Below are 15390 nucleotides of genomic sequence, written 5' to 3'. Positions count from 1 at the left end.
TTCCTGCATTGGCAGGTGGATTCTTTACTGCTGAGTCACCAGGGAAGCCTTTCACAAATTAGAACACCCCTAATAAAAACAACAGCTGAGAGTAACTAACAGGCATCATCACATATAATCCTCATGAAGTCCTGTGATTCAAGTGTTATAATTACTCCAAGTTATGGATGAGGCTGGGAGGTGTCAGGCGTCCAGCTTGGCAGAAGAAGGTCTGTTTGCCTAACTCTGTGTCTTAACCGCTTGACTAAGTTCTCATGGTCAATACAAATTAGTAAGATTTTACTTTCTAGATTCTGCAAATTTGAGTCCTAACATGAACATGAGGTCTTCACAGTGGCAACACCCGGGAGAGTCTGTGGTTTGATAGCCGATTAGGCTGCTTTTTCAAATGTACCATCTTTTTTCACCAAGAGTGATCAGTCCATCATTTCATGAACCACCTAGTCCATTTCCAGCCCTGCACTGTCAACCTTGGCTTCCATGATGGTGAACCTTTTCTGTGATATAGAATATGTTTTGTTGCTTAAAAGAGACAACATCTGGCATACCGAAGCTTGCATTTTATTCAGAGTGAAACTCACCTGGTGCCTTTATTTTCCATCAGCTTGACAGAGTGTTGACACGTAGTGAGCAGGTGACCAGGGCCACCGAAAGAATCCTGGACAAGAGTGTGGACCTCATTAAGTTGACTGAGAAGCTGCAGACAGACATCGAAGGTAGTGTCCTCAGAATGTTGCTTGATGAGTCTGGGTTATTTGGTAGGAAAACCTACTCTCTTCAATCAGCACTTGAATAGCCGTGACATGCTCTGGACTCTTGGGGCCTTCCCATGTCCACACACAATATGCTAAGTCACTTCAGTCATGTCCAACTCCTTAAGACCCCATGGACTGTTGTAGGTCATCAGGCTTCTCTGTCCATGGGATTTCCCAGGCAAGAATACTGGAGTGGGTAGCCATTCCCTTCTCCAGGGGATCTTCCCGACATAGGGATGGAAACCCAAGTCTCCTGCCTTGGCAGGCGGATTCTCTATCACTGAGCCAATACAATCAGACTTTCTAAGGCAGAAAGTAAGGACATTTTTAGGACAAAAGACATTTTTTAAAAGGAGTAGTATCACGTATTGGTTGTTGTTCAAAGAGTAAACGTTACTGAGAACTTCTATATGCAGATGTTCCTGGCAGGGGCAGGGAATGCTGCAATGATCGTGGTGCCTCAACCCTGCCCGGACAGGGTTCACGGGTACCAGGGAAGCCGACAGGAAATAAACCAGGGATCCCAGGTTCCTGAGTGTTTTTTTAAAAACACTTTTCTTTGTTTTTTTTTTTTAATATTTATTTTTGGGTCTTTACTGCTGCATGGTTTTTTCTCTAGTTGGGGCGAGCAGGGGCTGCTCTCCAGCTGTGGTGCGAGGGCTTCTCATTGTGGTGGCTTCTCTTATTGTGGAGCACGGGCTCTAGGGCGCACGAGCTTCAGTAGTCACGGCACGTGGGCTCAGTAGTTGCAGGTCCTGGGCTCTAGAGCACAGGCTTGGTAGTTGTGCTGCATAGGCTTAGTTGCTCCTTGGCTTGTAGGATCTTCCCAGACCAGGGATTGAACCCGAGTCCCCTGTATTGGCAGGCAGATTCTTTACCACTGAGCCACCAGGGAAGCCCCTCCCAAGTGTGTTGACAGGGCATGTCAAGAGTGCGCTGGGTACACGGACTAACCTGGCCTGGTTAGAGGGTCAGCCCAGTGTAGGTGGGCAGAGCAGCCTCACTGGAGAAGGTTCTAAGTTCTCCCATCCTAAGACTGGCTGCTTTTGAGAGACTTATTCAGTGATTGATGAACTTTCGCCATAGAAATGATCAAAAAGGCTACGACTTTAAACCAGACGCTGGATGACGATGTCCAGCTGCCCAGCTCAGCTCTTCAGGACATGCAGGAGAACATCACGGCTTTGCTGGAAGTCTTACGGAAAAGGCAGTTCCTGCCACTGCACCAAAACGCCACCCTGGAACTCAAGTAAGTTCCTGAACAGCGCTCATGACACGACCAGTTAGAGGGAAAATGTGATAGCGGAGGGGGAGGGAGGCAGGTGGGAGGAGGGAAAGGAAAGTAAGTTCTCCGAGGGACAGACTGTTAACAGGAAAAGAGAGGGGTACCGCTCCCCCTGGCAGCAGAGCACAGTGTGATCAATGGCAGTGCTTCTGCCTGTGCTATTATGTGATAGGTTTGTTTTTTCTCTGTGACCCTGAAACACCTTTTCTACTTAGCGTGAACAAACAAACCTCTTGATACTGTCTTTATTGAAGATTAAGTATAATGCAGGAAACTCTCACCGGAAGCAAACACAGGTGGTGGCCACTGCCAAAGCTGTGAACTCTATGACAGACTGACATCATGCCAGAATAATTTTGCTCAGTTACGCAAACTGTCATCGAAACCTGAGATTTGAAAAACAGATCACAAAGAACTGTTAGACGTGGTCACGAGAAACTTTCAGTTTGCTTTCAGGCTTTTTGTTTCTTAGTATTTTCACACAATTATTACTTGATGCAATAGCAAAGTTGTCTGTCTGCCAGGTTGTGATAAATGTCTGATTAAGTACTGGCTTCAGTGATCACACCACACTCCATCAAAACTCCAGTCTCTGTAATAAGATATTTAAGCTATTTTAATACATTATGCTATTTTAAATAATATTTTAAAGAATCACTTAGATCAAAATCTTTTTCTGAATTTCACATTATCTTATCAGGGTGGATGTTAAGAAGTGAAGTCATTTAACCAGAGTTTGCATTTTGAGGATTCCCGACTTACATTGCCACATTATTTTCTACATGGTTTTTAATTACTTTGAAAGTTATCTTTTATTCAGTGGGAATTTTTAGGACTTAAGCCCGGGAGGCAGTATCTCGAGTAACCACGAGACAGCTGCTCCAAGGAGGCGAGGGGCGAGCCAGGTTATATAGAAGTTTTGCAGCAATGGACAGCCAGCCTGAACATCAAAAGATTATTGTTAATTAAGGAAAACAGATACCCCAAGTTTAGGAATTTAAAACAACATCCACTTCTACCAGCAGGACCCTGGAGAGCTGAGTTTTTATATATTTTCATCAAGTGGGATTTTTGACGTTGTTGATTTGCTAGGTGAAAAACAAAAGGTGGAACTTACTGTCACATAGGCTTTGGAGAAAAGGACTAGTGATCTAATTATGGGATATTTGTTAGGGCCCCAGAAGGGCCCTGAGAGGACTCTGGACTGGATGAGGGGAGCTCAGAGTTGGGCGAGGACTCAGGAGATGGGAAGGGGGCCATTGTCTATGGGGCGCTCGTCTGTGCTGGGTGAGTGGGGAGCTGTAGATTTCCCGCCTCACCCCTGCATGTGCTCATCCTCACCTCCTTGTGAGGTGGGAAGGACACACCCGAAGTGACTGAGGCCCAGAGAATATTCGTAACTCCATCAGTGTTGAACCTCCAGGACAATATGAAACCTGGTGTGTTCTGCGTGCTAAGTCACTTCGGTTGTGTCGACTCTTTGCAACCCTATGGACTGTCGCCCACCAGGCTCCTCTGTCCATGGGATTTTCCAGGCAGGAATACTGGTGGAGGTTGCCAGTTCCTTCTCTAGGTAATCTTCTCAACCCAGGAATCAAACCTGTGTCTCCTGTATCTCCTACGTTGGTAGGCAGGTTCTTTACCACTGAGCCACCACGGAAGCCCATCTTTCCCTTTACTGTACCCTGCAAATGATCCTTTGTAGCTATGTTTTCCAACTGTTTTCCAGTTTCTTAAGGAGAGGTCGGGTCTTCACCACAAGTCTTCAGGCTGAGTACTTAGTCTTGAATCTCTGCAATGAGCCTGGAGAAGACAGCTGAATACGTGGCACCATGCAACCCTTTCTCATGGAACTTGCTTACCTGCTCACGGCACTAGTGTGGTGGATAAATGCCACTCGAGAAACTGTGTTTTACTGTATTAACTGAATTTTACAGGAAGAAGCTAATAAGGAGTGCCGAGGGGTTTTATGATTTTTCTTTGTAGTCTTTCAAGTCATTGTCAATTATGTCATTTCACTAGATCGTGGTTTAGATGGTAAAGTCATTTTGTAGATGAGAATTTGATCTCTATTTTAAATTTCTTAGAGCAATACCTTCTTTAACAATATGAACTGAAGGATTTCATGGCTAGATATTAGAAATACATTGGACTTTTTTGTGTGTCTCCCATGTACTATTTTTAGTTCTCTTTGTCACTATCATAATACAGCATCTTACTGTCTTTTTTATAATTCTTAAAATCACAAGAATGTTCAAATAATTCTTGATGCTCTAATGATGTCAGAGTTCAAATATATACCTTTGGAAAATTTTCTTGTGGTGTTTTAGCCTAGCGATCTGATAATCTGTGAAAACTAAGGGGGATTTACAAGGCATTTTCCACAAAAATATTCAAAGTTCTGAAAAATTGAAGGAAGAATAGGATATATTCAACCACTGCAAAGTTCTGTAGTGTGAAAATTGTATTATTCTATATAGCTTTAAGTTCAAATTTGATTTAAATAGCAATTTGATAGCACATTTATTAAAGAATAGGGGGAAATGTCTTTTGATTTCTTGAAGCTTGCTTTTCTCAAAGTGGTACAAATTATATCTTCCTGGCAATTTGTATTTAAAAGTTTTTATAAAACTTGTTTCTTTACTAGCTGCAGGAAAACCTTTGTATTGTATGGATACATTGGTGACTTTGGAGCAAATTACTGAAGCGTCTCCTTTTTTCAATTTCTGACCCTATTGTAATGAAGATTTCAGTTGCCATTATTCACAGGCTGTGGCCCCAGTTTTCTGAATCCACATCCACTGAGATGGTTTCTTTAATTCCACTAAAATATGTTAGGAAGTTTGTTAAATCAAGAAAGATCGTTAAGGATAAAGTGGAAACCTGCCATACATATAGCGGCCTTAGAAAAACTTTTTTCCCTTTTTAAAGGATTGCGATGTACCACTTGGGACTTCAAGATGAAACTAAGAAGGGATATGTAAAAGTTCCTTTCACTATACATCAATGCTGTGAGCTTTGTTGTTCATTTCTTACCATCTTTTATGTTCCCAGGGCTGCCGAAGATTTATTGTCACAAATTCAGGAAAATTACCAGAAGCCACAGGAAGAGTTGGCGGTGTTAAGAGAAGCAGTAAGCAGCCTCCTTTCAACACACAACAGTGATGTGCGGGCTGCAGAAGAGCTCCTGAGAGAAGCAGAGACGAAGACCCAGGAGAGTATTCGCCTGCTGCTCCTCATCGGGGCCAACCTGCGAAAGGTCAACGTGAGTCCTGCCAGCTCTCGTCCCCTTAGAGCTGGTCCCAGATTCTCCCATGTGAATGACATCATCCTTTGCTTCTTAAAAAATGAGCCCCGAGGGCTGACTTTAGCACACAGTGTCAGGCACCCGAGGTTTAGAGGCCAACTTGGTTTTACGAAGCATCCTTAGAGCATGCTGTTTGCTGCAGGAGAAGAAGCTGCGTGTTCAAGAAGAACAGAACTTGACGTCAGTGCTGATTGCCAAAGGAAGAGGACTGCTGGATGCGGCCGCTGCTCCTGCAAACGCATCGGGAGAGGCTCTCGCGGTAAGTCTCAACTCAGCTCAGCCCAGTGTTTCCAGGGAAGCCTCCCAGGCCCCAGACATGCCATTAAACAAACGCACACGTGGTCACAGTGTTAATCTCTGTTTAGCAACTAGAGCAACACCGGGACGAGCTGCTACTGTGGACCGCCCAAATCAGGCGCCACGTGGATGACCTGGTCATGCAGATGTCCGAAAGGAGAGCGCTGGAGCTTGTGTACAGGGCGGAGGATCACGCCGCTGAGCTGCAGAGACTGGCAGGTGCTCTGGACAGGTGAGGCACACATGACAGGAACCCTACAGGTTGCAATCCGCAGATCAGAGAGAATAATAAGCCTGGCTATTTCATTCACAGTGTCAAGTCACATTCTTTTTTGTGTGTAAAAACAAAGACTTCTCTTTTATTTCCACGGCAAGGAGGGTTTCCTCCCAAGTCTGGTAGTGTGTTTGACCATTAGCAGGAATGTACGATGGAAAAATGTGAACTGAAGCAGATAGGAATGAAAACAAATATTATGCTATGGTAGCAAGGCCTTCAGTATCTACCTGGTACTCAGGACTTTATGAGTTTGCCCATGGACAGAACCAGATACTGATTTCCTTATGCATCTTGCCTTCTTGGGACTTGTGATCCAGCCGGCTTTCTGCATGGATGCAGGTTGTGGTTGCCCACCCTGGACTGTTAGAAGTGTTGAGGATCTATTTGCCAACTCCTGAAAGATACCATCTCCATTATTTTCTACTGCCTAAAAGGCTACCTTTGTACTCATTACTTTAACGTATACTTTTGGATATTTGTCAAGTATATCCTTAGTTTGTTAGACGTGCCTTTAAATGAGAAGCGCGACTATAGGCCAGTGGTTCCTGAATTGTTGCAGGAGGAGCCTGGGGAACTGCAGAATACTAATGGCTCTGTTCCCTGACCCCTCCCCTATCCCCCAGACTGTGGGATATGGCCTGTACTTTAAATTTGTTTTTAAGTCCCCAGGTGATCTGATGGCAGCAAATGAAGGAATTGGGGTTTAAGACCTTACACAATATCGTGAGTTAGTACATTTATTTCTTTAGAATCTGCTATAAATTATGAGTGGAAAAAGTCTGGACACACTAGGAATACATGTGTTTCTGTGTGTTGGGTATGTTTTGTGAAAGGAGAAAAATGAATATTTTTCTAATTTGAGGAGTGCTGCCATAAAAGACGAGCTCACACAACGAAAGCAATTAAAAACGACTACTATTGCATAAATTATGCGCTGCATTGAGCTCTACTGCCTCCGTCTGCTGTCGGAATCAGTAACAAAAAATGGAGTTAGGTACTCAGTTAGTTTTTCTCCTTTTCTCATCTTTCCTCATTTTCCAGAAAGGAAAAGGATGTTCTGACTACATCTGTAGCTACAACGAAATCTTTATTACTTAGTATGAGTCGTAAAAGCAGTTTGGTATGATGCATAAAATTAAATAACTTTGTCTTTTATTTGTAAGTCACTGAATTTTGCCAGTCAAGTAGTAGCAAGTAATAACTGCTGGTCCCTGCTTTGGAAATCACCCAACTTAATAACCTTGGGGAGAAAATGAAGTGGGCTACTCAGCAGGCAAAGATGTGTCTATTGTCAGGTTTCATTTTGAAGCGAGAGTGAGCTGGATGAAACTGCACCATTACTAGCTGGCAAGTTCTTGAGTGATCAGTCCCCTTGCAAGCGTGAAGTTCAGATGACTGAAGTATTATCTCATCCTCCTCCCAAACCCCTGGTGAACTTCATCAAATTGGTGTATACTGTTTGAGGAATAAGCTTCAGCATCCTCACATATGCTTAGCTAAGAAAGCCTTTTTAAAATGAACATGTGTGTAGCAGGAGAGATTACAACCAGTGCAAACAGGCAGGGGATTTGAACAGAGATGAAAGACTGGATGGTCTAAAAAGTGGTCATCTCTTCTTTGGGTGTTAATTAAGCAGCAGTTCTTAGTGTTACTGAGACAAGGTGACCACAGCTTCTTAAGACGGCATTGGGAATTAGAGGGGAATCCACATGTTGGCACAGATTCCCGTCTTCCTTGTTGATGATGTTTCTCTAAGTGGGAGGCTTTTGGGAACAGTGGGCAGATTCAGTTCTATTGATCATAATGTCTCTAAATATGCTGATTACACAGTGGCCTTGGGAATGTCAGACATGTGTCCCTGAATGCCACCAGCGCAGCTCACGTCCACTCCAACATCCAGAGCCTGATTGAGGAATCAGAAAGGTTGGCTACAGATGCTCTCGGAACTGTGAAAGAGGCGAGTACGGTAAGAAAGGCCCCTCAGGTTTCCCTGGATGCCTGCTTTTTCTCGGCGCTGTGGTCAAGCGAGCCTTCCGTGAGATGCTCAAGCAGAGAGGCAGTGGCTTAAATTTACACTTGTCAAGATTCTTTTCTGGTGGGATTTTGCCATCATGTGCATTTTCTTTTCCTGCATGCTTAGTCACTCGGTCGTATCCAACTCTTTGCGACCTTGTGGGCTGTAGCCCACCAGGCTCCTCAGTCCATGAGATTTCTCAGTCAAGAATACTGGAGTGGGTTGCCATTCCTTTCTCCGTAATATATTCTAATGCGTTAAAAATATTGTCTTTTCCTATGGGAGTAAATAGTGGACCTTAAACAAGCTTATGAACCCCTTAGACTATTCCCGTGTCTAATCCTGGATTCAGGGATGGAACCCGTGTCTCCTGCATCTCCGGCATTGGCAGGCACATTCTTTACCTGCTGAGCCATCTAAGAATTCTTAGAACAAAAATGATAATGTTAATTGATATCTGCTTTAGATATCTGTTCTTACCCGTGGTGAACATCTTCATTTAAGGGCTGGTTTTTGTGTTTATAGATTTTAAAATGACTGTGTTCTTTCTCTTCAGCCACAAACTAGCACATATGTTAATAGGACTACTTCAGTCGTCCGTGCCTGTTGTCTGCTTGACTTCCTTGTTCGGAAGGACACTGGGGGATATTCTGACAGGACAGAGTTGCTCTCTCCACCTCCAGGAAGAGCCCACCCTGCCCTCCAGGTCCACGTTTAAACTGTTCCATTTTACAGGCTTCCGAATCTCTTGTTTCTAACGGGAGAGCGGCCCTCTCGCGCAGTTCCAAGTTTCTCAAAGAAGGCAACCGCCTGAGCAGAAAGCATCAAGGTCAGTCCCCAGCTCGGGCTGTGTTGATGCCAGAGTGATTGTGGACACACCTCTGAACATACTTCCAGAACATTCTTCTTTCCTGGAGCAAGTTGAATCTTAACATTTCTTTGTCACAATAATATTCCAATTTCCTATCGTAGATCATGTAATTTTTATTGTGCAGTCCCCTCCAATCTCCCATAGATTCAACAAGCCTCCCCTGAGAACAAAACCCTCTGCTCACTGCTCTAGCTCCTGAGCTCCAGCTGGTCCTCACAGCGTTTGTCAGGATACCTGTGATGTCTCATGCTTCTCTGTCCATCTCAGGGTTTCACCATTTCTTGAAGAGTCGTATTATGTTTGACTCTTCTTCTGTCTTCTGCATAGGGCTAATGCAATGTTAGAGCCATGGTAGGTTCTCATAAAGTTATTGAATTAAATCATTTATTGATTTTTCTATTAAAAATACCTATCCAAAAAAAAAAAAACCAATGTGGTTTCATTTTTCCTAGGACTTTCAGTAAGCAATTTTTGGCACATGTAAGAGTTAGTCAGTAAGCGTAATGCAGACTGGCAGACAACTCTGTTGTGTAAGAGAAACAAACAAGTTTTATAACATAGTTGTGTATATATATATATATCTGTATATAGTTATATATATATGGGCTTCCCTGTGGCTCAGATGGTAAAGCGTCTGCCTGCAATGCGGGAGACCCAGGTTCGATCCCTGGGTCAGGAAGATGCCCTGGAGAAGGAAATGGCAACCCACTCCAGTACTCTTGATATCTATCATCTTAATATACTCTGCCTCTGCTCAATCACTCAGTCATGTCCAACTCTTTGCAACCCTATGGACTGTAGCCTGCCAGGCTCCTCAGTCCCTGGGATTCTCTAGGCAAGAATACTGGAGTGGGTTGCCATGCTCTCTTCCAGGGGATCTTCCTGACCCAGGGATTGAACCCACATCTTTTATGTCCTCTGCACTGGCAGGTGGATTCTTTACCACTAGCGCCATCTGGGAAGCCCTTTTCGCCCTAGAGCTCTAATTGAATCAAACATGAATTTAAGAAGTATTAGTGAGAAGGAAAACAAAGTAAAAAAAAAAAAAATGATCAAGTAAGCCCCCAAGCATACAATTTGAGTGTGGGTTGAGTGGTGCTAAGTCTTGTTAGACAAACCTTCAATATGTGGGCTCTCTGTAGAAAGCTGCTGATTTTATAGATGGGTCAGGAATGATAAAACTGTCATCCAAGCAACTTTTTAGGGTCAGCTTAAAAGGGAACATTTTTTCCCCTTTGAATAGGTATCACATTGGAACTGAGTAGATTGAAAGATACTGCAAAGAGATTTCAAGAGAATGCTGATAAAATTACCAGGCAGACCAACGAATCACTCTTGATACTTAGAGCAATTCCTGAAGGTAAGTGGAAAAGGGGCTTCTTGATTTAAATTAATATCTTCTCATTGCAAAACACTTGCACGTGAGCAGAAGACCTGCCGCAAGTCTGATGGAGACCCCTCACCCGAAACAAGACCAAGATTGACAGAGTTTTCACTTACAGAGGGATATGGTTTGGAAGCAAGAGCGCTGTGTTTTTTATAGCTTCAGAACACCTGCATTGAAGTAGAATTACACTCTGAAAAACCAAAGCTTTAGATTCTTTATGCTATCAGATTAATTGCTAACTTTTAAAATGGGCCTGAGATGAAAGAAGAGACATTCAAAGCAGCTAGCAAGTAAAGAAGCTGAAATATTCCTGCTTTAGGGCAAAATGCTACATTCATTATATATGTGATAATTTAGAGAATTCTTGTTTGGAAATGAAAGAAATCTTCCTTTGTGAGACAATAGGCTTTCTAAAATAAATCACTTTAATACTGATGGCTTGAAAATGCAGTGTCCCTTAAAATTTTGAATAGGGTAACTTTTTAACACAGGCAAGTTGCACTGTGGTACATTATTTATCTTACATTTCTTCAGCCTTTTCTTTTCTCTTAAGTCTTGCAAGATACCGAAAACATCTCCCAAGTTCTTCTGTCTACTGGTTCACCTTATTCTTGTTCTGTTGCCCAGTCGTGTCCAACTCTTTGCAACCCCACGGACTGCAGCACACCAGGCCTCCCTGTCCCTCAGCATCTCCTGGAGTTGGCCCAACTTTCACATTCATTGCATCAGTCACTTTATAAGCATGAAAATTACCCTGAGAAGCCGGACTTTGGGACACTTTGGACTGACTCCCTACATTAAAAGAGTGGAGCATTTTCTGATCTGAAAATTTCTTTTTCTTTTATTTATCTGTTTTTAAGGATACATGGTGTATGTTGATCAAACATTCAACAGTAACTTTTTATTTGGAAGCAATTTCACATTTGCAGAAAAGTTGCAAGATTTAAAGGAATACCCGTATACCCTGCATACAGCTTCTTCTAGTGTTAATCTTTGTCCCTTTTGTGTTAAACCCTTTAAAAATGAATACAAGTGCCTTTAAAAAAAAAAAAACTTTATCACCCAGATTTTCTAGAATAGCTGAACTCCAGTTTATCTTTAGTGACCGTTTAGTTTTTACTGTGCTATTATTTCCAGCAGCAAGTTGTGGGCAAATACCCTTCCTCTGGCCTAGGATACTTCTATGGCACCTTTGGGTTTAAATTCCTAAACCTTCTTATCCAGACACGGAACGATTTGGAGAAGCCATTAGTGACTATAAAGGAATGATCAGAAAGGGAGCAAATAAGTTTAGATTGTTAACATATAAGACGCTGAGCAAACGGCAACTAGCAGTTGCTTTTGTGATCTCATTGTGTATTGAAATCATACTTCGATATAGAGTGTTGTCACAAAAAACAAATCAGTTCAGTTCAGTCATGTCCGACTGCAACCTCATAGACTGCAGCACGCCACGCTTTCCTGTCCATCACCAACTCCTGGAGCTTACTGAAACTCATGTCCATTGAGTAGGTGATGTCATCCAACCATCTCATCGTCTGTCGTCTGCTTCACCTCCTGCCTTCTATTTTTCCCAGCATCAGGGTCTTTTCTAATGAGTCAGCCCTTCGCCAAAGTATTGGAGCTTCAGCTTCAGCATCAGTTCTTCCAATGAAAATTCAGGATTGATTTCCTTTAGGATTGACTGGTTTGCTCTCCTTGCAGTCCAAGGGACTCTCAAGGGTCTTCTCCAAAACCACAGTTCAAAAGTGGGTTGCGGTTTCCTACCCCAAGGGGTCTTCCCAACCCAGGGATCCAACCCATGTCTCCTATGTCTCCCACATTGCAAGTGGATTCTTTACCACTGAGCCACCAGGGAAACCCCAGCACGTGTGATAGGCAGCCTTAACACTGTCATTAGAAACAGAAGCCCCCTTTTGTGTTCAAGGGCCAGAAAGAAATTCTGTAACGTGTTTCTGTGTAAAATTACATTCGTTGTGGTTTTATGGTTTTCTGCATACCACCAGAGTATGTGCTTGAGTATAAATTTATTTCAGGTGTCAGAGACAGAGGAGCCAAAGTCAAAGACCTGGCCCTGTCTGCAAACCAGAGCGCCACCAGCACACTCAAGAATGTTGTGGGGCTGAGCCAGAAGCTGTTGAACACGTCCACTGACCTGTCCAGGGTTAACGCCACGTTACAGAAAACAGACGAACTCCTCCGAGACTCCTCGATGACCAGTAGGTCGTGGTATCCCGTCCCGTTAGGAAAGTTTGCGTCGTGCCACGTGAGCTGGCCCAGGGCACATGGGTGTTCGCAGACAGCAATCCTAAATAATAAATATGTGGCAACATCTGGACTTGCATTTATAAAGGAAGAGAAGGGCCTTGGGTACTGCCTTGGGCTGGTGCATTTTTTATATATTTACCAAAACGTCAGGGATTTGATGATTTGGATATTCTAGTGTATCCAGCGCGTTAGTAATGACCAGCTTATTTCTCTTGTTTCCTCCCCTCCTCCCCTGCCAACTTTCTTGTCATCTTCGTATATTAGCTTTGTTAGCTGGAAGAAAAGTCAAAGACGTGGAAACACAAGCCAACCTCTTGTTGGATCGGCTGAAGCCTCTGAAGATGTTAGAAGAGAACCTGAGCAGAAACCTGTCAGAAATCAAACTGCTGATCAGCCAGGCCCGGAAACAAGCCGCGTCTGTGAGTATGGGGCCCATGGGTCTCAGGAGCCTGGCACCACCCCCCCAGCTGAAGCTCCTGGAACCACACGTCCCAGGGGCCTCCTATGCAGAGGGCTTCGGTCACACTTTCTACTGACAAGTTCTCAGAAATGCCCAATTTCTCACAGCCTTGTCTCCAAGTGCGTTTAAAGCCCTGTCTTACAGATTTTATTTTGTTGTTGTTCGGTCGCTAAGATGTGTCCAATGCTTTGTGACCCCGTGGACTGCAGCACGCCAGGCTTCCTTGTCCTTCACTATCTCCCTGAGTCTGCTCAAACTCATGTCCATTGAGTCAGTGATGCCATCCAACCATTTCATCTTCTGTCACCCCCTTCTCCTCCTGCCCTCAGTCTTTCCCAGCATCAGGGTCTTTTCCAATGAGTCAGCTCTTGGCATCAGCTGGCCAAAGGAAGGGAGCTTTAGCTTCAGCATCAGTCCTTCCAATGAATATTCAGTGTTGATATCTACATTAAGTATATTTAATGAGTCCCATTTTCCTTGATTCCTGCTTTTGTTCTGTGTGTTTCAGAATGTTGTTAGCAAAGAGATGTCTGTGTCCTTATGGAGATTTATTATCATGGCCTAGATTTCTAGATCCCCACTGATTTGCTGGCTGGTACAAACACATTGGTCTAAGTGTTAGCATTGCTGGAAGTCTCACTGGTTGCATACAGTGTTCTTTCCATCATTTTCCCAAGTTGGTGTTATCATAATCCAAATATTCTCCAGAATGCTTGTGCGGTGTGGGCCGCATCTCTAGAATTCTGACAAAACAGCTAGCATCGCATGAATGCTGCTCAAATCCAGGTCACTACCTGCATAAAGCACACAGCTTGAGAGAATGTTTCCAGCCATCCTTGGCCATGGCCTTGGCCGTGTGCTAAAGCAGAGGCGTTTCAGGGAAATAAGATTGAGAGAACATCATTTGTCATGCTCCTGGGGACCTATAGACAATAAAGGTGACCTCTGGTCTAATGTTTACCTTCCTGAAGCTTCTAGCCAAGAAAAAGGAGCTCTGGATTCTTTGATCCCTGAGTGATTTCACTTTGGGAGAAGAGCTGGAGGTTTATAAGGGCTCTGGTTTCCATCTGCCTTAGTTCCAGTTGCCAAATAAAAAACCTGACGGATGGTTCCAAGTGCTCTGGTTAATATAAACTTATAATCTTGAGGGTTAATATAAAGATTATGTGCAATAATTATTTACCAGAGTGATATGTGAGTGAAATAACTGGTCTATAAATATTTGCTAAGTGATAGATCAGCCCTCCATTTACTACATATTATGCATGCTCATTTGCACCCAACTTTTTTGCAACCCTGCAGACTGTAGCATGCCAGGCTTCTCTGTCCTTGGGATTTCCCAGGTAAATGATCATCAAATAGCCTTTGTGTGTCAGGTGTAAGATTCCAAAGTGATTTAGAAAAACTCCTTATCTTTAAGGAATCAAGTCTCACAAAATAGAGTTCCTTATGTAAAATTCTTTTTTAAAATCCCACAACTGGCTTTTCCATAGTAAAATATTTTACCGAATGGAATAAGTTTCAGCTCCATCTGATTTTCACCTTTTGAGACACATAGCACTATTATCCGGAGAGGAATCCTGCCCAGCAGTGAAGAGTCAGAACAGCACAGCACTTCTGACCCCCAGGCATGCTGCAAGTGTGTGTCCTGGATGACTCTAAGGCACTTGAGGACACGTCTCTTCTCCTTCTCCAGATCAAAGTTGCTGTGTCTGCAGACCGAGACTGTATCCGGGCTTACCAGCCCCAGATTTCTTCTACCAACTACAACAGCCTAACGCTCAACGTGAAGACAAGTGAACCCGACAACCTTCTCTTCTACCTGGGCAGCAGCACTAGCGTGAGTATGACCCGTGGAAGCCACACTGAGTCTCTTAGGCCAGAGGATATTTTCTCAATTGGTACATTTTTGGTTAAAAAAAAAAATAAGGCTTTCATGAAATCACTAGTGCTTCTAAGATAACTAATCTTTTGCTAAGCTGATAATGTTAGACTGAAAACAAACTGTGAAAATGCATGCCTGTAAAGAGGAGAGTGGCGTTTATGAACAGTGCCTCCCTCTGCCCCTTTAACCGTGAGCAGTGGGGACAGAGCTTTTCGTAATGTCTCCTGTGACCTCTGAAGCCACGGAGCTTCACTTTGAGTCTGTGAAGTCGACCTTGGCAGTTGTCACCAGGAGTGGAGGTGTGCACCCCGAGAGACACGTCGGAATTGTCAAGCTTCCCCCAGACTCTTCCACCCACTAAGATTCTCGCGGTTCCCAGAGGGCAAGTACCCTGGGGAAGACTATTGCTTCGTTAGGCTGTGTCAGTGGGAACAGGTCAGACCCTTGGGCAGAAGATACTAGCACACACAAATGCCATCTGAAATGTTTTCTTAAGACACAAGGTGCAAAGCACAGGTCAGTCCGTACTGTAGGGTTTCATGGCTCCTGTCTTGTTGTGCAATTTGCATTTGTCCGTTGCCTTT

The 15390-nt window shown here is 43.6% G+C and overlaps 1 protein-coding gene across 3 annotated transcripts in view; it reads left to right on the top strand.

Annotated features, from left to right (window-relative positions):
- Nucleotides 1-15390, top strand: part of LAMA1 (laminin subunit alpha 1) — a 123607-nt gene that overhangs the window by 85700 nt on the left and 22517 nt on the right. For all 3 annotated transcript variants that reach the window (XR_014075013.1, XM_081563138.1, XM_081563139.1), the window contains exons 35-45: nucleotides 605-716; nucleotides 1842-2004; nucleotides 5095-5305; nucleotides 5490-5606; nucleotides 5713-5876; nucleotides 7752-7887; nucleotides 8671-8764; nucleotides 10050-10166; nucleotides 12230-12412; nucleotides 12726-12880; nucleotides 14618-14761. Coding sequence is in view for 2 of the 3 variants with exons in the window: in XM_081563138.1 (XP_081419264.1) it covers nucleotides 605-716; nucleotides 1842-2004; nucleotides 5095-5305; nucleotides 5490-5606; nucleotides 5713-5876; nucleotides 7752-7887; nucleotides 8671-8764; nucleotides 10050-10166; nucleotides 12230-12412; nucleotides 12726-12880; nucleotides 14618-14761 (1596 nt within the window). In the remaining variant the exon portion in view is untranslated. The remainder of the gene's footprint in view (nucleotides 1-604; nucleotides 717-1841; nucleotides 2005-5094; nucleotides 5306-5489; nucleotides 5607-5712; nucleotides 5877-7751; nucleotides 7888-8670; nucleotides 8765-10049; nucleotides 10167-12229; nucleotides 12413-12725; nucleotides 12881-14617; nucleotides 14762-15390) is intronic.

This window comes from Giraffa tippelskirchi, chromosome 14, assembly GCF_054371585.1.
Source record: "Giraffa tippelskirchi isolate mGirTip1 chromosome 14, T2T-mGirTip1v1.2.pri, whole genome shotgun sequence".
Taxonomy (NCBI): domain Eukaryota; kingdom Metazoa; phylum Chordata; class Mammalia; order Artiodactyla; family Giraffidae; genus Giraffa; species Giraffa tippelskirchi.
The sequence above is the reverse complement of the archived record's forward strand: the minus strand, read 5'-3'. Positions and strand labels throughout refer to the sequence as shown.